Source organism: Rhinichthys klamathensis, unplaced genomic scaffold, assembly GCF_029890125.1.
Source record: "Rhinichthys klamathensis goyatoka isolate OS25496 unplaced genomic scaffold, OSU_Roscu_1.1 h1tg001163l_1, whole genome shotgun sequence".
Classification (NCBI taxonomy): domain Eukaryota; kingdom Metazoa; phylum Chordata; class Actinopteri; order Cypriniformes; family Leuciscidae; genus Rhinichthys; species Rhinichthys klamathensis.
In genome coordinates, this window is record NW_026607371.1 from 41,398 (window position 1) to 63,513 (window position 22,116).

General features: G+C 37.9%; 1 protein-coding gene across 1 annotated transcript; it reads right to left on the reverse strand.

Annotated features, from left to right (window-relative positions):
* Positions 1-3,366: 3,366 nt before the first annotated feature.
* On the reverse strand, positions 3,367-13,539 carry grhl3 (grainyhead-like transcription factor 3). Its single transcript, XM_056244935.1, has 15 exons — positions 13,392-13,539; positions 12,051-12,210; positions 11,905-11,969; positions 11,079-11,295; positions 10,775-10,854; positions 10,486-10,636; positions 9,870-9,981; positions 9,488-9,582; positions 8,392-8,550; positions 7,186-7,267; positions 6,804-6,937; positions 6,007-6,133; positions 5,784-5,869; positions 5,615-5,679; positions 3,367-3,790 (listed from the first exon to the last, which is right to left on the reverse strand). Exons 1-15 carry the CDS (start codon positions 13,406-13,408, stop codon positions 3,673-3,675), a joined length of 1,668 nt encoding a protein of 555 aa, XP_056100910.1. The 5' UTR covers positions 13,409-13,539; the 3' UTR covers positions 3,367-3,672.
* Positions 13,540-22,116: the final 8,577 nt, after the last annotated feature.

The window sequence follows — 22,116 nt, forward strand, 5'->3', positions numbered from 1 at the left end:
GAGGTAACATTATCCCAGTTCTAATCAAATATGAACATATTGTCACGTGAATTGGACCACTCAGAACTTTACCTTTGTTTAATAAACACGGGAATTAAGTCCTGTTAACAAGTCTCTACTTGCCAATGGCGATTAAGTTGAGGTACGCACTGATCGAATGAAGTCCTCAACCTCCAAGACCGATTTAAAGATGTGGCGCTGATCGGAGTGCGTAACTATCAGATGCGCTGGGTAGAGCATACCATAGGGGATTTCCATGTCTCTAAGTTGGGCTTTCACTCCATCAAACTGGCGTTGTCGCTGCCGCGTCTCGGCTGACAGATCCGGGAACAGGCTGATCCGATGTCCTTCATATCGTAAGTCCTTAATTTTTCTTGCTGCTCTCAAAGCTTTCTCCTTATCCTGAAAGTTAAGGAACTTCATTATTATCGCTCTTGAAGTCCCCGAACGATTTGGGTTGACCTGTCCTACACGGTGAGCTCGCTCGATAACCGGCGCGGAGCTGAACGTGTCGTTTAGAAGCCTGGGGAGCAAGTTTTCAATGAAAGCGGACATATTAGGCCCCTCTGTTTTTTCGGGCAGGCCGACTAATCTCAGGTTTGAACGTCTTCCGCGGTCCTCCAGATCCTGCACTTTGTTTCTTAGAAATTCTGTCGATTCTTCAAGTTTTTTAACTCTGTGTTGAAGGGTTGAGACGTCCTCTTCGGTCTGTGCGATTCTCTCTTCTGCCTCGCCTATTCTTTGGGACTGTGACAGTAAGTCTGATTTTATGCCATTTATAGCATCGAGCATGTCAGAGGATTGTTTCGTAAAGTCAGCTTTCAAAGATTGAATTGCACTGAGGATGTCATCATTTGTAGTCGTATTAGATTCGACCTGTGCCTCAGTTAGCTTTTTGCTTACTAGCTCCACGTTTTCCTCCTCCAACTGAGCAGATGGCTTCGAGTGGTGCCCAGATTTGATGGCTTTTGGTGGCATTTCGTCCCGCTGAACTTATAAGTGATTTCCAAAAACTTTTATACGGGATATGGTGGTCTTTCTAGTAGTTTCTGTGAGTATTTAGTTGCGAGCTTTACTCGTGCGACTGTTCAGCTGCACGTCATAACCGGAAGCCTGAAAACCTTTTAAATGTAGACGGGGAGGCCCAGCCTGCCACCATACAGATATCCTGCAAGGTAATCCCGCTAGACCAAGCCCACGACGAGGCCATGCCTCTTGTGGAGTGCGCTCTAACACCTAAAGGACACTTCAAGCCTTTAGACGTGTATGCCAGCGCTATGGCATCAACTATCCATCTGGATAGGCTCTGTTTCGATGCGGCTAGTCCCTTAGCACGTCCGCTGAACGAAACGAAGAGCTGCTCAGTCTGTCTGAAACCAGACGAGCGAGACACATAAGCTCTTAATGCCCTGACTGGGCAAAGGAAGCTCGCGTCCTTCTCCTCGTTGTAAACCGGCAGGGCAGACAGGGAAATAACCTGAGCCCTGAACGGTGTGTTGAGGGATTTAGGCACGTATCCGTGTCTTGGTTTGAGTATGACTTTCGAGTCATTTGGCCCAAATTCCATACACGTCGTGCTTACTGAAAGCGTTTGTAAATCCCTTATGCGCTTCACTGAAGCAAGAGCCATAAGAAACACTGTCTTGAATGACAGATGTTTCATGTCTGACAAATGGATTGGCTCGAACGGGGCACCTTTCATGGCTTCCAAAACCGTGGAAAGGTCCCACATGGGGACTGAGGGGGGTCTGGGAGGATTCAGCCTCTTAGCTCCCTTAAGGAAGCGGATGACCAGATCGTTCTTCCCCAGTGACTGGCCAGTCGCGGGTTTTGTAAACGCTGCTATGGCTGCCACATAAACTTTGAGCGTGGATGGGGTTCTGCCCTTATCCAGTAGCTCTTGAAGGAAGGAGAGAACTTCCGTCGGTTATCCGTCGGTGAGCGATTCGAGTGAAGCTGCTGGCAGGCGAACCGGCGAGCTTTCACGGGCTGGAGAAGGCTCGGGGACCCGCTGAGTACGCCGTTTTTTACGGCGCGGCACTATAGCGGGCGGAAATGCAGACTCGGAGAAAAATGGCAGGCGAGTCCTCAGAGTCACCATGGCAATAGCTCGCAATGATGGCAGCCGCCGTCAGCGAGCGCGAGAGCCCGTCAGCGGCTTCTTCACTCCGGAAGAGATGAAAAATCAGATTATATCAGCCCATCGAGCTATATTTATAGGCCCAGCCCTGCCCGCTTTGGCGAAGCGCCCCCATTGGATCTGACGTCACCAAGGGCCTCTCTCGATAGGCTGCTGCAGTTGCTGCAGGACAGCCAATAGGCACGCGAGCCGTCTTGCCTATGTCTGCATGCTGCCGCAACGCGTTTTACATTAATTCAAAATTAAGGATAATGCCTTCAATATCTCATGGAAAAGAGGTTTTCCCCTAGCGTACGATATTACGCAGTACGAGAGAACCGATTCATATGAGTCATAGTGCGTGAATCAGAAGGTTATTGATGTTTGTTTTCGCGGGAACCATGCATCGCGCAAGTAGCGCCGCCGCTGAAAAGCAAGGCGGGAAACATTGCAGTGATCTGACACAGCTGTGAAATAGGTAAGTGCAAATTATGGACACCTGTGAACTTTAATTTGAGTTCTTACACTATATATTTCATATTTCTGACTTCACCATCAATCACAGTTTGCGCGACTTAATGAATTGATGATTTAGCCTATGCAAGGAAATTCAATGACAAAACACGAGTATGTTGTGGATTTTTGATTTTGATTTTATTTTCCTTACAAAAGCAAAGGCAGTAAAAAAGGAAACACAGCTTTAGTATATCAATATTGTTTGACAGAAATACAATGCATTTGAAATGTAAGTTTTGTGAAGCAAACGCCACAAAATGAAGTCAGCATTATCTGATGTTTGGGCAAGTTCGATATTGCAGTGGTTCGTCCGAACTTTCTTGTTTAAATGTTGGAGGACAAATGGCCGGTTGTCCTGACAACCCTTACAGCCACACATTCAAAATGTGTGGAGCCAGTTTTCAAAATGTGATGATCGAAACACTGACAGATACACGGCTCTTTAAGGGGGGAAATGTTCGACTTAAAGGTCTAAGACACTTGTGTGTGTTTGTGGAGCGTTTCAGATGTGAAACTAAGACTGATAGTTACAGCACCCTGACTGGAAGTATGCTTAAGTAACACGCGGAAAGATTCATAAACATGCAAACCGTAAAGCGATACAAACGCCTCACATCCTGTCCTAGAAATGATAGGCCTATCATAAGCAGCAAAGAGGCAGCATTAAAAAGGCAAGTTTATCATTGAAATAATAACATATAACTTTTTAAAAATCATGTCAACACACAATATTATGATAATTATGTCTATTTACAATTAATATTTACAATGTACCTTGTTGATCATAATTGCTCATGTTATAAAATAGTTGTAGATAAAATACAAAAGGTACAAAAGAGGTAACTGGTATTTACACTGGTCAATATTGATATGTCTGTTGAAACTGATTATGATATAACTGGCAGGTGAGCTCGTTTGTTTCCATAGCGACAGTTCTGGCACTGCAGAATCTGGCTCACAGTCGTGCTTTTCGATCGAGAAGGCAGAGAGAAGCTGCCAGCAGAACCAGGTGTGATGTGGCTAGTGGATGATGTCATTTATAACTCCATTAGTGTGATCTGGAAGTGGCTGATCATAATTTCAGTGATCTCAATGAGGAAGGCAGAGTGGTTGCTGTAATGCTCGATAATGTTGTCGTCCATGTTCACAAAGATCCTGTGGATAGATAGTAAGAAAGAGAGAGAAAATAAGTTCTAGAAATTATTGTTAAAATTCTGCCCTATAATTTGGCTGTGCTGATAACCAATATATTGGCGATATAAAAATTCTAAACTATTTTAATAAATTAAAACAGAAAAAGCATTTGAAATGCTACAAGTGAAATTAGGCACCACAACATTATAATGCAGAGTATGAAAAATGGATATTCTAAAGATTTTCTAAAGATTCATTTTTTTTTATGAATACACAGTTTTTAATGAATACATATAAGAGAGTGTAATATGACAACAAAGTAATCTAAATGTAAAAACAGCATATTTCATTTACGTATACATTAAAAAACTATAATACTGTAATAATAGTCATAACTGATATATGTTGGTACCATTGTGTATTTTTAGAACCAAACACACACAAACTACATCACTGTAAAAAGTGATCATTTGACTTAAAATAAAGGAAACCCGTTGCCTTAAAACTTTTTCACATAACTTAATTTTTTTCAACACGCATGAAGTTTTATTTAATTTTAATTTTATTTAACAGGTTTGCTCACTTTTTTTAAGTTAAGTCAACTGATACCTTTTTACAGTGATATTTTAGATAAAAAGTTACTTTTCATCGGCACAAAAGCCATAACGCTTTAAATCTGACACCCGGTCATTGACATTTGCACATCACTCCACATTATTTATTTTAGTCATTATTACTGTGTGTGTTGAGCTGTTGAGTGACGTACAGATGAACTGTGCCCTACCGACTGCTGAACGAAACCTTAAGCATTCATGTTCAATCTTCTAAAGCATTCATCATTCCTTCTCTAAGGGCAGACCCTGATTTAGATCCTTAAAAACACAAATCCTTATCTCACGACTTACGCAATCCATTTTTTGGCACAACAGTCGTCTCCACCGGCCAGCATGTATACGATGTTCGGGTGTATGACAAACTAAGAGCGAGGCTGTGCCAGCTCTCCCAGCCCTGAGGGTGGAAGGAGTCTGATTGAAGATTGGGGCGAAAGAACGAGCGAGAATGTGGCTCGACCTGTCCCTATCCCTCAGCCATATCATCAGCTAACGGCCTGAGGAAAGTTGAGCTCCAAGTTACACAGCTCTAGGCTAGGTTGATTAAGACAAAAAGCTTCTTTTTTTTTAAGTCCTGGACATGTTTCTTTGACCTATCTAGGTCAAGCGCTCCTTGAACGCTTCAGCAGGCATGTGAAATACAGCCATATAATTATATGCTTTATTTTAATGCCTTATACTTGATGCACTGAGGTGAGTTATTCCCACACATGTTCTTCAATGGATGAGTGAACAGGTAAGCGCAAATATCTACATGGTGTCATGGGTGATCACCAACCAAAGAGATAAATGCTGTTCTCAGAGCCGGGACTCATTAGTTTGCATGTAGTGTCTCTTACACAACCAGACACCAGCGCCGCCTTCCTATCAGAGCCCTCATCTCTACTGTTTCTCTCTGAGCTTCATACACCACAAAAAAAACACACAGCGCAGTCATATGACTACCTATGTTGAAATCATCTTGTCTTCCTCCTTTTCTTTTGCTTTTAATTCACCGTCTTTTTAAAGGGGAGCAGCAATCATCACATTCCAAACACTATAGATCTCCTGTCAACCCGGTCTGTCGACTTTGCTTCCTGGCAGCTTGTTGAGATGGAGCTCAGATTATAAGAAATGGGTTTAACAGTCGTTCATCTCTACGAAAGAGCGTTTCGACATCCCTCTATCTGTATCCGTGACTTCGTCACAGCTTGTAACAGTCCCCAAACGTTTCGTTTAGCTTTGTCTCACTCACCCTCTTTTGCACTTCTTGAAGATTTTCCCAATGGTGTCTTCTTGCATACCATACTTTTCTGAAATCTGAGAAGGAAGAAATGAGTCATGTCTTAGGTCCAATTCCTCTCAAGGTTCGAAGTGAGATCTTCGCTAAAATGTGTAACGGAAAGAGAGGTTGAAAAACTCACCGCTTCTCTCAGGCCCTTGAGGGTTGGCGTGTTCAACATGAGGGCATCAAATACTTCCTCGGTCTCTCGTCTGACGTAGAGTAAAACTGAAGATAAAATAAAGAATCTACTATCAAAACACTGTGGGACTGTGATTTTTAATCGTGAAACAAAGTGAGACTAAGATTGTTTTGTTATGTTCCCAGGTTACTGCTTTACTAAAATGATCTTGAGTCTTCTGTACCTCTCTGTTGCTCGTCTCGGCGGGCTTGTTTGCTTGGAGGAGAGCTGCTCTGGTCGCCACCGTCTGCGTAGCTGCTGATACGTTTCCGTGATGTCTTGTCCATTTCTTCCAGGCTAACAGGGGGCACCTGGACAATAACAAAGAGATCAAATCAAAGTTGTTAAAATGTCACATGCTGATGATGATAATGATAGCAATATTATCACAGTGACATCTTGAATGCTGCAACAATGCAGAACAAAATGTAGGGTGGTCTCATGATTTCCCAATCCTTTGCTAATATGCTAAAGACGTTAATATGGGCTCTGGCTTCATGTAAAAAGGCCAACTGGTGTTATGAAATGATGTTGAAATCTGGACTGTGGGAAAAAGGCCTGTCGGAACAGTCTCCATCCCTCCTCTCTTAGCCTGTGTAAACACAGCTGAAAAGCATCTCTTCAACACCCTCAGAAGAAGTGTGTGTGTGTGTGTTTGTGCGTGCGTGCGTGTGTTTGAGCTCCCACGGGTTAATCCCTGTGTCAGTCAGCATGGCCGTCCCCATCTCAGGTGAGTTTCGCTCGCTGTCATGTAAACTCTGGAGCGCACCAGTTAGCATGTCTGATCTCGAGATCACTTCCTCTCTTTCTTTTCCAAGCCCACTTCTTTCCCACCACATTTTTTCCCACACTTTTCCCTCTCTCGCTCCCATACTCTCACCCCTCGGGGGGTTGGTGAACATGACTCAACAATGCTGCGGTAAGCCGCATAAGGATGTAGGGAAGAGCATGTGTGTGTATATGTGTGAAAGACAGACGTACCAGGCCACAGCGCTGCATTGTGCTGAAGTGCATCTCTGGGATGAATAAAACAGGTTGTGTGATGTGATCATCTAGAGTTTTAAAGTAGGTAGAGTCCTTTCCAACAGAGCTTGAGACTTGGGACTGTTTGCAACCTGAGGAGAAGAAAAATGTTTCATAAAGGCAAAATTAACGACAATTAGACCCTTGTGGAAAACGCCGCTTGGCTAGTAGCCCACAGGTAATTTAAGCTTGTGAGCCCTCTTTTACACATCATTAGTCACAACATGGACACCAAAACGGGGAAAATTTGCTCTGTATTCTCTTTTATGATTTTGGTAGGCTGGTAATGGGTGTTCCCTGAGAGTCTCAGGCTGTAATTATGTGACTTGACGGCACTCACCATTGTTGCTGGAGTCTGCAACATTTTTGGTCCTCCTCTTGCTCCTCTTCCTCTCCTCGTCTCTCATCTTCCTCTCAGCACCCTGCAAGCATTTAAGAGCAATAAAACATTTAGAATCTGAGCAAATAAAAATTTCTCTGGCATATCAGGACAGTTTGTAAAACCAATAATTCATAATAATAAATAAATAAATAAGAAATAATTTCAACTCTTAAAACACTAACTGCACAGATGCTTGGGGTTTTTAATGAAAACAGAGAAAATAATACAACAAACTTTACAAAGGGTATTACCAGTAAGAAATAACATTTGAAATGTTTTCATTTTTTAACTCTCCTTCCATACTTCTTCCATACTTCTATACATATATATAAAACCCTTCTTATAAACAACTCAGAGTTCATGTCTAATTTAAGTGCCAGCTGTGTAGTAGATATGCATTTGATCCAGCTAGAGAAACCACAGCAATGCAGTAAATGCAATGCACTCTGTTCACCTTCTGCTGCTAAACCAGTCAGACGTGTGTTAAATCTGACCTTCCCATCATGCATTTCCCCCACACAGTCAATCAGCTAATAACTAAGGCCGCCGTGGAACACTCAAACAAGCTTTAAGGAGATGAGGGAGATAGCGCCGTGTGCTGACATTTATCTGATCAGCTCAACAAAAGAAATCAATAGGAATCAGATAGAGGTACCAGACAGAGTAAGGGTCAGAGACATCGAAAGAGTGAAAAGAAAAATGCACAAATATTCAGTGTCTTTTGCTTCAGTGAAAACAGTTATCGCGTAACTAAATCAGAGGTCATACATACACCGCTTTATGACTAAATCAGAGGTCATGCATACACCGCTTTATAAGTAAATAACTCAGTAGGTCATGAGTCAGGACGATGTTTTGTTTTAGAGTTTATGACGCAGCCCAAGATGAGCCAAACAAGCTACAGAAATCCAATGCACACCCTGATAATGAAACTTAATGATCCAAGTTTTAGTTTTCATCAAGACTTGAAATGTATGCGTGCATCTATTCACACTGTTATAAGATTCTCTTTTGGTTTTGCTTCTTATATTTTTCATTTAATAATATAATTATATTTTTATAAATATATTATTAAAATCTAAATATATTTCATAAAGGTTAAACATTTTGTTTTACGTTTTTTCTAAAAAAATAAATGTTACACATAACTGGGTACTGGCTCACCTTATCGCAGAAGATCTTGACCTGACAAACAGCTCTGTGAATAAGACGGTTGTTCCCTGAGCTGAAATCATACGTGTCGATCTGAAGATTCAGAGGAAGACCTTTGACCCCCTTCTGTGAGGAGAAGTCGGTGCTCAGAGAGTTGATGCCAATGTGCACCTGTGAAACACATCAGATACATGAAATCTCAAGAAAGCATTGTTTAATTAGGAAGCTGGATTTGTTACTCAACAACATGACAGTTTATATAGAAAAATAAAAATGCAGAGTAAAAGAACATGCATTGTTTAGTTCATGCGCAGGCCTGTCAAAAAAACCTATGCTTTGACAAAAGGAAGGGTCAGGGATAAGACGCATTAGATGTGTCATATGCAAATATGGCGTGAATGGTTGTTCAATAATTCCAATTCATTTCTAAAGAAAAGGAGTGTCCATATGGAGAACAACATGGCGAGATCCAACATGTTAGAACCGGAGGCAAAACAATAAAAAATAATCATCTTAATAATATGATGATGCATAAACTGAAGGAATAAATGAATGAACAGGTGCCGATGTCCAAAAAATGTGAATTTTCCGATTAACATTTGAAATATTTAAATTCAAATTCTGATTACAAAAAAGGGCTGTTGCCATATTGCTTGGCAACTATAAGCATTCTAACATTAGACTAATGAATTATGATATTTGACAGAAGAATTGTTTATTTAGTTCCAATTATTAGCTAAAGCTATAAATCTTCAAATGACTTTTATCATATTGCTGTAGTTGCGCTTTTATTAAGTCAATAAAAGTGCGTTGCAGTGATTGTGTATTCTTTCTTTATGTCTCTGCTCCACCTGCTGTGAGTTTCGTTGTCCCACCCATCACTACCCTAGGGGCATGCTGAAATGTGCCCTATTTCTCTTTCTCTTCTTTCCTGCTTGCTTCCCTCCCTCCCTCTTTCTTTTTTATTCCCTATAATGACAGGTGCCTAAGGAGGCTGCATACCGTAGATGCCACTGCTCTCTGACACTCCTCTAAATGATCCTCCTTTCAACCCATCACTTCACAAAAACAAGTGACAGGTGGATCTGTGCGTGTTTGTGGTTTTTACCTTTGCTTCTTCATTGGTGTTCCAGATAAAGGACAGCGCGTTGAAAGCAACCTCTTCCAAATTACTAACTCCGCTGAAAACTTCCTTGTAGTCAGCTGAGAGTCAATATAGAAGAATTTATTGAAATAAATTGTATTAAAATAAACACATCAATCAAAACCTTCCACCTTAAATGACATCTGACTTAAAAACCAGTATTGTCTTTTTTTCCAAATAAAATTAATAAAAATGATGAGGTAAACGAAAATATTGTAATTCAACATATCTTTAAAAATCTTTAAATAAATATATCTTATATTATATTATGTAATGTATAAGATATTTTAACTGGAAATCGACAAAATATTAAGAATTGTTTTTGCAGTGTTCTGATATTACGCACCGATATCAATGACTCTTTGTTTGACGGTAGGCTGTCGAGCGTGCCAGTGGTTCCAGTACTTTAGCTGCATCTCAGGACTCTTGTCATTCTCAAACACAGCCATGATCACCGTCTGAAAGAGATAAAGGAAGGAAAAGAAAGCATTATTACAACCTGTTACTTTTGTGGCTTTTTAGAGAGTGGTGACTCCCTGTAGGACAAATACTTGATGTTTTGCTGTTTACCAAGCGATGTCACCACACTAATATTCCTTTCTCTCTGCTTTGTCACTGACCGTAGCAGTGTATGCTTTAAACAAAAGAGCCAATATGTCACACCTTCTTCTTTATCACCTGAGTTTAGAGTCTTACAATATGCAAAGGCATATGAGTTTGGCCTAGTATAGAGTTAAGGAAACTTGCCCTGAATCTTCTTTGCAGTTGCACGTCAAGGTTACTAAGCCACAAAATGTCAAAATACCGTATTTTAAAAGATGCTAAATTATCTACCATCTTTTAACTCTTTCTCTTTGGAGAAAAAAAAAATGTTATATGGCGAGCATGAATTCTGACCTTCATTTCCAACAAATATGCAATTTTAGAAATTCCCAATGTGTGTTTATAAAAGTATAACTTACTTTTACTTTGCTGCATGACACCCCAGCAGTGCTGTCCACTCCCTGCAGCGTGATGGGGTAAAACTGCCCCTTGTTGAGGTACACCATGGGTATTTCTGTAGTTTTGTGCTGGGAAGCTTGTGGGGAGCCAAGAACGAATTGGAAGTCATTCCTTAACAACAACAACAACAACAAAAACTGTCAAATTAAAACATTTCTATGCAACAGCATTGCTCAGTCTTTTACAGAGGCAAAAGAATGAGAAAAAAAACTCTGACTGATTTGTAAAGGCTCAGGCAGCCTGTCTCACCTGTATCTCTCTGGAGAAGAGTTGGGGTAGGAGTATACAGGGCTTGTCTGTCCCACAAAAACATTGCGGTTGCTAAGAGGCTGTTTTTTTAAGAAAACAAACACGTGTCATAAATCGATGGTAATTATAGACGACAAAAGCACCTGTTTTAGGCATTCATGGCATATTTGATGTTGTATTTGTTGTAATGGCTCAGAAACACAAAAATGGCATACTATTATTATATATAAGATTATTATTTAAAATAAAAAAATTAAATATTATTATATTAATATACTCTATATTTTAAATGTGCTATGCAAACCTCAGGGGTGACCTCGAGAAAGTTTGGGTGAGATTGCCATGATTTCTGTGACTGTGGGGGGAGGAGGGACTCCAAGATGTTGTTGATGTTGACTGGGAAGCTTTCAGTGCTCGCTAATGGTTGCTTGACGTGGCTGAAGGGAATATTGTCAGAAAGAATTTTCATGATCTGAGCGTTCTCCAGTGTGGCCAGCTCAGGGGAAGAGCTGTTCGGTGTCCTGTGGGATAAATGCCAATACATATTATGAACCTTCTAGTTGCACATTGAACATTTTTTTTTAAATGGTACTCAATCCTTAATGCTATTTACACAAGGGCATCTGTTACCTATCTAAACAATGATGACAAAAAAGTGTTAAAGTCAATAAAAGCTTTGCTAAATCTCTGCATTGTTTATGGAGCTTTCTTTTCATGAAAAGCAAAGCCAAACACTCTGGGCGGGAGCTGTTTGCTACCTAACGCTGATTTTTTTTTCACTGTTTGAGTTTCTCGGCTGGGTTTGACATCGGGGAGACCAACAACAAGCTCTATAGGCAGCTATTTTTCACTTGCACAAAAGGGTGCTGTGTAGTGACTCAGTCGTTTTTGGGATGGGTTGAAGAAAAGGATTAACAGCTGAACCAGCTCTGACCTCAGATAATCTTTGGCTAAATTACTCAACCTAGAAATATAGTACTGGATGGAGAAAATGTGACATTTAAATCTGGATGACTTACTGTTTTGACATATGTTCATCTTGCCTTCTGTCTGATACTATATACTGACAGTACTTTACTGTATGCTTAGTATTGTAAGCAGTTTGATTCATAAATCATAATCAAACTTACCTCTCCTCTCTGGATTTGTACATGCTGCTACCACGGGTACATGTCATCATCGGCTCTTTTGAGGTCTGAAAAAAATATTCAAAATGTAACTTTTGTATATAATACAAATTGAATAATGATTAAAAAATAATAATAATAATAATTACCTTGCAGGTATCATAGAAGATGTCAATAGCCAGGTCTTCGTCTGACTGAAGTCTGGGTTTAGTCTTGCTGATGTCGTCCTCGTAAGGCCAAGAGTCCATCGCGTAATTGTCTGAATAGCGCAAGTAGTTGAAACTCTCGTTCTGTTGTACCATGAGAGCCCTAGGGGAAAGACGAATGAGATATTAGCACAGATACAACATCAAGCATTCCCAAGAACTGCAACATGTGATTTTGCAAATGTCGGTAATGTGATGTATGGCAAAATGATTTAATAACAGCTTTAAAGGCCACAAAAATGTGCCTCTGGTGCACATACGATGCTCAGTGACAAAATTTAATGAAGTGAACCCTTCAGACTTCAAGCCAATATAATGCTCAGGAAAACCTCCCTAATCACATCATTTCAGGCAAAAAATAGAAAAATGGTGGCAAACATCTGACTTTCTCTTCTCATATATACTCTGAAGGGCAAAAACTCTTGAAACAGATCAACGGTCAAGCAAAGCCTAAGTGAAGGAACTTAATTTTAACTTAACACAAGCACCACAAACAAAAGACAAGGATTTGAAGAACTCCTCAAACAGTTAGATTTGTTTTGGGACTTTCCCGAACTTAGCAATGAGGTGGTCTGCTTTGATAAGCTAAAATGCAAACAGAGCTGTTTAGGCACCTGTGCTCACACTTAATGAATGAGCATTTTTGGTTCATTTCTTTAAACAAAAAAAAAACTGGAAAAAAGAATAAAACTGCATAGAATTTTAAATCCCTGTTATACCCCTATTGACTAATTCTAGGCACCTGCATGTTGACATAGACCCCAACCTCTAACACATTAGCACAAGACTGATGTGTTTCTGTTTTTGTGCACTCGGGACCTTAGGACAGTTACACCAGGCTGTCTGTGAGTGTAAGAGACCGAGAATGTGTGTTTGGGTCCTGGTGTCAATTTTCTGCAGAAATTATCTTCATGCACTCATTCATGTGGGGGCCCGTTCACACGTGAGCAGAGGGAGAGTGGGAGAAGAGAAGACATTACTCAAGAGGAAGAGACAGCTCAGAGCGGTGAAACTGCAAACTATAGCGCAACCCACAAAGAAATCAGATGAATCATAAGAAACGACATGCATTCGTTAGTCCTGTATTAACAGCTCATTTGAGAATGTCTAGACAGTTGCTGATAATATATTAAATATAAAAATATATATATACCCTAAATAAAACAAATAGGATTTCTTTATTTTAAAAAAGGTATGTGTTCAACACAGCCAAGCAAAAAAGAAAGAAAGACAAAATACCATTGTAAAATCTAATGGAAATAAATTTAACAAATAATGACTTACTCAATCTCCTTGGTCATGACTCCTCTGACAGGCAGTGGTGATACAATCCTTAGTTTGTTATATTGTCTCTTCTCCCAGATGTGTTTGTACGTCTGGTTGAATGTGTGTCTATGTGTTCATATCCTGATAAATGAGGTGGTTTGATTTGTAACCACATCATCTCTCCATTTATCCACCTAGCAGGTTGCCTTCTTTGCTCTGATTGGCTGCTAGCCTGAGACAGGTGTGTGATAGGACAGGTGTATCCTCCCTTAACTCTCTCAGTGCTGGAGAGAAACTTCAGCATGTGTGTAAGTGTGTTTTGAGTGGGGTGGGGTGGGATGGTGGGATGGGGTGATGGGGGGGGGGGGGTCTAACTCATTAACACCTCATATAAAAGACTGAGAGTCTGCAGCCACAGGTGTGAAATGCATCTTATTTGGGATCAGAAACCAAAGGCTCAGGTGAAAGAACGTGGTTTTAACATGCAAATTAAAGGTTGTGTCATTCACTCAATATCCAATAGAATGAAAGAGGGAGGTTTTGGCTGCATGGTTTTTATGGCCTTTTCCAATTAATTGAAATTATTTTTTATTTTGCTTTATTTTATATTTTACTGTATTCTTTTTACATAGTCATAATGTAGTCATGATGAAGTCATAATTATTTACGTGCATTTAATTACTCTCCCATTACACACCAAACTTTCCCAAAACAATTATGATTTGTGTATCATGCTTAATTCTTGATAATTTATTTCTAATGCAAGTTGCAAAGGAAATATTTTTTTCCTTCAAAACATTTACTACAAGGTCTTAATGCATAATTTGCAGATACAAATTCTGGCATGTCAGAATGATGTCAAATATGCATCTGCATCTCAGACGGTAACTGATGCAAACAGATAACGATTTTACCTTTTAAAATCTCTAACATTTTTATTTTGCGTTTGAAATTTTTGTCTTATTTTGACATCATTTTTGACATTTGTCTTAATTGGAATAATGATAGTTTTGGTATATTTTATACACTAGACTAATTTTATTTATTTAAGGTTAATGAGCAGGATAAGATGTGGACAATATTTTCAGTCTTTGCATATTATCTTTATGCATAAATAAACTGCAGCCGTGTTTATTTATGTTTGTCTATTAATCTTAGTTTTGTTAAGACCTAAAGGTATCTAGCATTGTGTCACACAGGGTGCGTGCTCTGCGGTCTGCCTGCACACACACCCACACAGTTTCACACACGCACACACATCAGACCCCTCAGGCATCTTGAAGTCAAACAAAAAAAAAATGTACAGAAGACATAGATTATAAGATGCAAGGAAGGAAGTCAGGAATGCTGATAACTCTTTAGTGGTTTACAGTAAATGACTGTGAGTTCCTGGACACACATGCAATTTTCATATAATTCATATACTTTAAAAAGATGTGATTATATGGTGTAGTAACTTGCCATTTGCATTTGAAAACCAACTATGCAAATACAGTGCATATCACATACTGTATATACCAGATTATAATAAAAATTTTGCATATTTTATGTCTGTTAATTTACAGTTTGTCACTAATAGCAAGAATCATTATGTCAGAAACATACAGTATTTATCTTAATTCTATACTGTCAAACTAAAATACATCTCATCATAAAATACATCTTATCCCAAAATTCCATCTTATTCACAATTGTGTTTCTAAAGGTTCAAGTGAAAACTTTGCCATCCTGATTCCTATATTTCTATAGTTAAAGCAGCAGGTGTGAACAGCCACGTTGAGATCCGTTGTGTTCTGCTGGAAGTGTCAATGTAAAGGGAAAGAGCCCTTAGATTGAGAAGCTTTTCTAAAGGGATCATTTCACACCTAGAAACCATGCAACAACAAAAAAAACAGAAACCTGAGTAAATGCTCCATCACTGAGGCATTTGTAAGAGAAAGCAGGAGATAGTAAAAGAAAAAGAAGGGAAATGATTATAAGAAGTATCCTCGGATCTAAGGCCCCGTTTTCACCTGGTATTAAATTTGGTCGATCGGATCACAAGTGGACGACACTAAACACGGGTATAAATGGGGTCTAAAACGTTTTGAGCTTTTTAAGAACTTTTAAAGGTAGTCTTAGTCTTTTCTGTCATCTCCGGGTGCGTTCAAGTAAATTGCACAAGCTTATTTTGTCCATTATCTGAGATCTGAGAAAGAAAAAAAAACATGCACCCGCCCATAGACCCTTGAAGAAATCAGAAAAGAAGTGGTCGAAAGTGGACAAAAGAGACAGATTAAAACACCAGGTGTCAACAGGTATGTGTTTCCCTCGTCTGCTTGTGATGTGATCCACCAAAACGCATCTTAATACCAGGTGTAAACAGGTCCTAAGAGGCCACGAGAGGGTCACTATCACACTTTTCGTGGTTTCTATTGTGATTCTCTCAAGGTGTAACAAAAATAGCAATCACTCCATTTTTCCTCAATCCTAAAGTGAAACAGCTTTAAATCCATTTTAAAATCAATGTATAAATGAACATGAACCATCACTATTTACATAATAGTTCTGAGTATTCTGATTTCTCTGGATCTGGAATGTGAATATAATGAAAATATAAAGTGTGGCTCAAAAGTCCAGTGAAAAGGCTTCTACTTTGCATCTTGTAATTATATACACATTCTCCAATACAAATTATATGATGTCCTTCGGCATGACTTGAGATTATCCAAAAAAACATCTGCCTGACTGTACAAAGAGTCACATGATCAATATCACAAATTTACTTGTGCAAATTAGATTTTAAATGAGATGTTTGCACTCCACTATATGATATTTCATCTTCATTTTTCACATGATCTGTTCATCACCTGAGCTAATAATCAAAATCAGAGTGTCAGCGTTTGTGGTTTGCAAACGGTGTTGCAGAGTATTGGGTGAAATCAGTTTAAATCTGTGAGAACAAGATGATGTGCACCTGTTCATGCATTGCTTCTCTCTCATCACACGCTGATCTGCACCAGCATTATATGAACTAATATGGCTTGTTTTACCTATTAAATGAGAAGGATAACAATATAGAAATGTAGTCCAAACAGCGGAATCCACCACAATAAAAAAAAAAAAAAAAAAAAACTTTACATGTTTATTTTTATAAACGCATTTACTCTTTGTAAATTTGGTACCGCAGCACTATTCTCACGTGTAAATTACTTAGTAAATGCATATAATGTAAATGTGATCTGAAAGCTTTGATCTGATTTTTGTTTAAAAATGCTCTCAAGTTCCTTTGGTGAAAAAGGGTTGTCTATTTAATCTCAAACGTTCAACAAAACCACAACGAAATACCAGTTGAGATTTGTTTGAGGGAAGAAATGATTTTATGATCGGAAAGATTCGGCTCAATTGTGATTGCACATTTAAACTTCCTCTTAGTCCAAAATCAAATATGACCCAATGAAACTGCCAGATGTTGCCCAAGATGTGCTGAAAATGTATGCCTCAGATCACTCTGCATCATTCATGAAGGATCAGGACACACACACAAACACACACACACACACACATATTGTAATGGTAAAAAAGAGGTGTGGCCTGTAATATCTGTCAGTCAGATCTAGTTTCATTCACACACACACACACACACGCGCACACACACACACACACACACACACACACACACACACACACACGTTGGGTTTTCATGAGGTTTTATTCCATAGACATAATGATTTTTATTCTCTACAAACTGTATATTCTATCCCCTAACCCTGAACCCATCACAGAAAACGTTCTCTATTTTTACATGTTCAAAAATGACCAAAAATGCCTCCACAAGGATAAGGATTACGGATATTGCCATCTTTGGACATTTTGTTCTCATAAAGTATAGGGTTTACCACACACACACACACACACACACACACAATCACACAATCGGAAGTTTCTTACAGTCACACTACAATCTTCTTCACGTTTCTCCTCAGGCTACACTGTGACTGTTGTAACTGAAGGATGCTGAGTATTAAAACATACCTGCACAGATACAATTGTCTCATATCTCCTTGCAGGGATTGTAACAGAAGAACAGAAATGTAACACATAGTGTCAATAGCAGTTTCTTGAACCGACAAAGATGAAATACACATCAGGAAAGCGGATTTGTACCTTTATGTAAAACAATGAGTTTATCAGTTTGGTAAATATTGTGTAAATGGTGTTAATAAATCTGTAATAATGTGCTTATTCAATTAAGGGGAATGTTTAGGGTGATTTTAAATAAAGAAAAAATAAGGGGCTTTGCTTTTTTTTAAGGAAATCATTCTTAGATAATATATTATCATAACCTTAAACTCTTTATTGTGTGTTTTTTTCTAGTTTTAAAATGTTGAAATGCTAAACTCTGCCAGGATTTCTCTATTTTGGGCTACCCAAACATTCCCTCTAATTCATTAGTTAAGTTATTTACTATTAACAAAGTTATTCGTTTAACATCAGGGGAGGTTAAAAGTTTAAGTATTTTTCAGTTAACTGTCACGTAAGTGTACAATCTGAAGTTTAAAAAAACTAAGAATCATTGTTCCCAATACTGCTGTCATGCCAAGCATTTTACAAAACAATTCACAAAACAGTTTTCCAAAAAATGATAGAAAAGAACATCCGAAATGGCATTAATTGAGATTAAATTAGTTTTTTTTTTTTTATATATAATCAGAGAACAGCTTTATTACACCAAACTGCTACAGAAAACATTTTCTAAATTCAATGTTAATTGACATGCTAAAAATATGTTAAAACAAACGCTATCATACATTATAACAAAATTCACTTTTAGATTAGCCAAGGCCATGATCAAACCTTTAGACCAGGACATGTGATTGTTTTAACAGATGAAGATTAAATAAATCCGTCCAAATCTGACTCAGTCTTCATCATCTTGTCATTTCTTGAAACTAAATCTTTTGAAAATAAAAGATTTAAAGAGTCACAGAGTGTGTTTTACAGCAGCACACACACACACACACACACACACACACAAGTTGGGTTGTCATGTTTTATGGAGACATTCCATAGACATACGGATTTTTATACTGTACAAACTGTACAGTAAGCGGTTTTCCCCAAGGGGACAAAAAAGAATTTGGGATATTGGCATCTTTGTGGGGGCATTTTGTCCCCATAACTTAGGATATACCAGGACCACAGACACACACGCAAGCTGTTATTCTGTCAGATTCTTGCCTCATGTAAAGTTTGTGCTATGTCAGTGTTTGATTTCTGTCAGCAGATCTGAGGAGTAATAGAAATCCTGACAGTCACTAAGCTCTTATGATGGTCTGTGGGATTCTCACTGGGAACTGGCAGCAAAACTGAATGCGAAACAATCCATCATTACACCAATAAAAGAGGGAGGCAGAGAGCAGTTCACTGTTCCCCTGTATAGGCGTCTGCCTCTCTTTCTTTTACTTTTCCCTGGATGAGTTAAGATGTTCCCGTGGGATTGTGAGGTTTCTGTGCTTTCCAGGATTCGTTACCACATTGTGAACACCAATAGAAACGAAACATGTCAAGACCCCGCATGCCAACGCTAGCACACATGCTTTATTCTAAATAACCTTGGAAACATGTCCAAACCATCACCCTGTTACCCTTCGACACCTCTGTAACACACACATGTGCCCCTCTTCCAAACACACACACACACACGGCATCCTTAAAATCTACCCACACTGAAAAATAATCCCCTCAACACTTCCTACCGCTCAGATAAAATTTGCAAGTACTTTTGTTCTAACTTTAGAGAGCACACACACCTCTCACGTGTGTAACACAAAATCTCTCACCCAGTTTCACTCTACAAGTCCTGTCTTGTTGAAGAGAATGAGAGACACACAGGAGAGAAAGTGAGATGAGGAGAGCTTCAACTCTATTGCATGAATGTGCTCATTAAAACAGAATTAATAGCTCAGATTACTACAGAACTTACATTAGATGCTACATTAAATGTCCTTGTAAAGATGACAAATAAAAAAATCAAGTAAAATAAATATGGTATAATTTGACCACTATTATCTACTACAAATTAAACCAATTTACAATGTCAAGTACAAAGCAGGGTTATTATTAAAATGAACTAAAACTTCAAAAATGTCTGTCACTAAAATAAATGTTAATGAAATAAAATAATCATTAATAAAATAATATTAACTATTAATAATATTTTTGTTAATAAAATTAAAAGAAACATTTTAGCAACATTTCTCATTCTCATTTTAACTTGATAACTAAAATAAAAAATAATTAATAAAAACGAGATTTAAAAAAAAAACAATACACTAATAATACAAATGACAAAAACACAACCAAAGTACTAAAACTTTAAAATTAAATTAAGTTATTTAAAAATATTAAAAGAAACATCTCATTGATACTAAACTAACACTACAAAGAGTGAGTTCACATTTTTTACAAGTATTCATATTGTTAATAAAAATAAACAATTTCCCCAACTCCATCCTCCTCATTTGAAGCATTTTAATTCAAAAATGTAAAAAAAGAAGAAAAAAAATTAATGGAGAAATATTATTCTAAAATGACAGAAAGTTATACTGAACAAATACATAAAACAAATGCTGATTTTCAAAACATAATAGTTTGTGTTTGCATGTTAACATTTTTACAATTCTGCCATATGTCGGTCCCATTTTGTGCAATTTCGAGTCAACAAGGAAAGTTTTTTTTTCCGCATTTTAAATAAATCAAACAAGAGAATTTGCTGATTTGGATGACTCATGTTATGTACATGATTATAACCAATCAAATTATAACCCATGAGGACACATGTTATGTTAAATATTGTTCAATAGATCATTTAAGCCCTATCCTTTATATTTCCTGTAAATACAGTTTTTATACACAGGTGAGTCATTTTATTTATTTATAAATACATAAATAAATAATATATCATTATAATATGTAATTTATTTCAAATTATCATCATGTGATTCATAATGTGATTTTTTTTTTACCTGCATTCCAGGTTTATTAGTATTTGGTATTTCTTCTTTTTGCTTTGACTTCACATGATCAAGGTCACAGATTTACTTATTTGATCAGTGACCTATATATAGCCTAGTGCAAAATATTAAATATTTCTTATTTCTCAAAATCCACAAACTTTATATTCATTCTAATTTCTTTTTTAAGTGTTTTTAACTTTTAATGCATCATAATTAATTACTTCCTCTGTATATTATTGTATTTAATCCCAAGGAATAATGGGTTAGGAAGAAGATTTGAATCTAGAGAAGATCTGTGGATTAACCAGTGAAGTTGAGTCATGGAGTGAAAGAATGCAGAATGCACCTGCTCAGCTTTAACAGCAGACACCTGCAGAAAAACAGAGAAGGGACTCGGCTGACAAATGCTACATGTCATTATGGCTCTAGTAAAATGTAAAACACGCCTGCAAATGAAAGGATGGGGCAAAGGAGAGAAAGGGGCAAACGTGCATAAAGCGGAGGAGGTAGAGAAGCAAAAAGTGCCCACAGTAACACAACAGGTTCAACCTGAACTGAATGCTAACAAAGGCTATGATTACAAGGTGCTGAAAAAATGAAGGAAGAGACAAACAAACAGAAAGAATGAAACGGGGCCTTTTGTTCCGACCTGATGGCTTTTGAAAAGTCAGGGCTCATCGTGGAGAGCTGCTATTCCCCTGCGCCTGTGTGTCTGTCTATATGTCCATCTCTTCACCACACAGAGAAGACGGTTAGCACAAGTCTGCACAAACAAACCATTATTGCATTAACACTGTGACTGTGACAAGTGACAGTTCACAAGTCGTCAAAGACACACGTTTGCTTAGCTATTCACAATTAGGACATCCCTATTACAGACTATTCTAACCTAAATTCTACCCCAAAAAGAAAACTTTTGAAAAAAGTTATATTCTATATATAAATTATAAGTTACATATTGCATATATATATATATATATATAAAAGTTATATAGTTTGAAAAGTTATAATATTTAATTTATATTTATTTATATAATACATTATATAGTTTATCTCATGTTATACTTTATTTTTAAATACTGCATTTCATTGTTTTAAGCATTTATTTGTGAAATCGTGCGTCTAATCGAACCTACTAGAAATCATGCACACAAACACACTTTTACATCTACATATATGACATGTAATCATGTATATGTAAAGATTAAATCAATGCATTCAAAGTTCAAACTGGTTTATTCAGTCCTTTATGAGATGGTGAAAAAATTAAATGCAGAATAGTCTCTTACAATTTTTATTTTGCCATTTATCTATACAGAGATCTATAGGACATATCTATTTTTCTTATATAAAATAAATAAAAATAATAAAATAAATAAAAACAATAAAAATACAATCAATACATATATATATATATATATATATATATATATGTCACAGCTCCACCAGATCTACAGACCCCGCCCACTCGTTCACTCTCCCCTGATTACTGATACACCTGTACCTCGTCACCTGTTCACTTTGGGGCTGTTTACACCTGGACACTTCATGCGTTTTCTGTGATCGGATAGCTATCCGATCGTGAAAAGACCAGGTGTAAATGCCCTCCGAAACGCATTCGAGACGGATTTGAATCCGATCGCTCAAACCACATCAGGAGGAGGTCTGGGCCGCATTCCAGATGAAACTGGACAAGTGTAAATGCATCTGGTTGTTGAAACCACATATGTAAATTTTACTCCTCC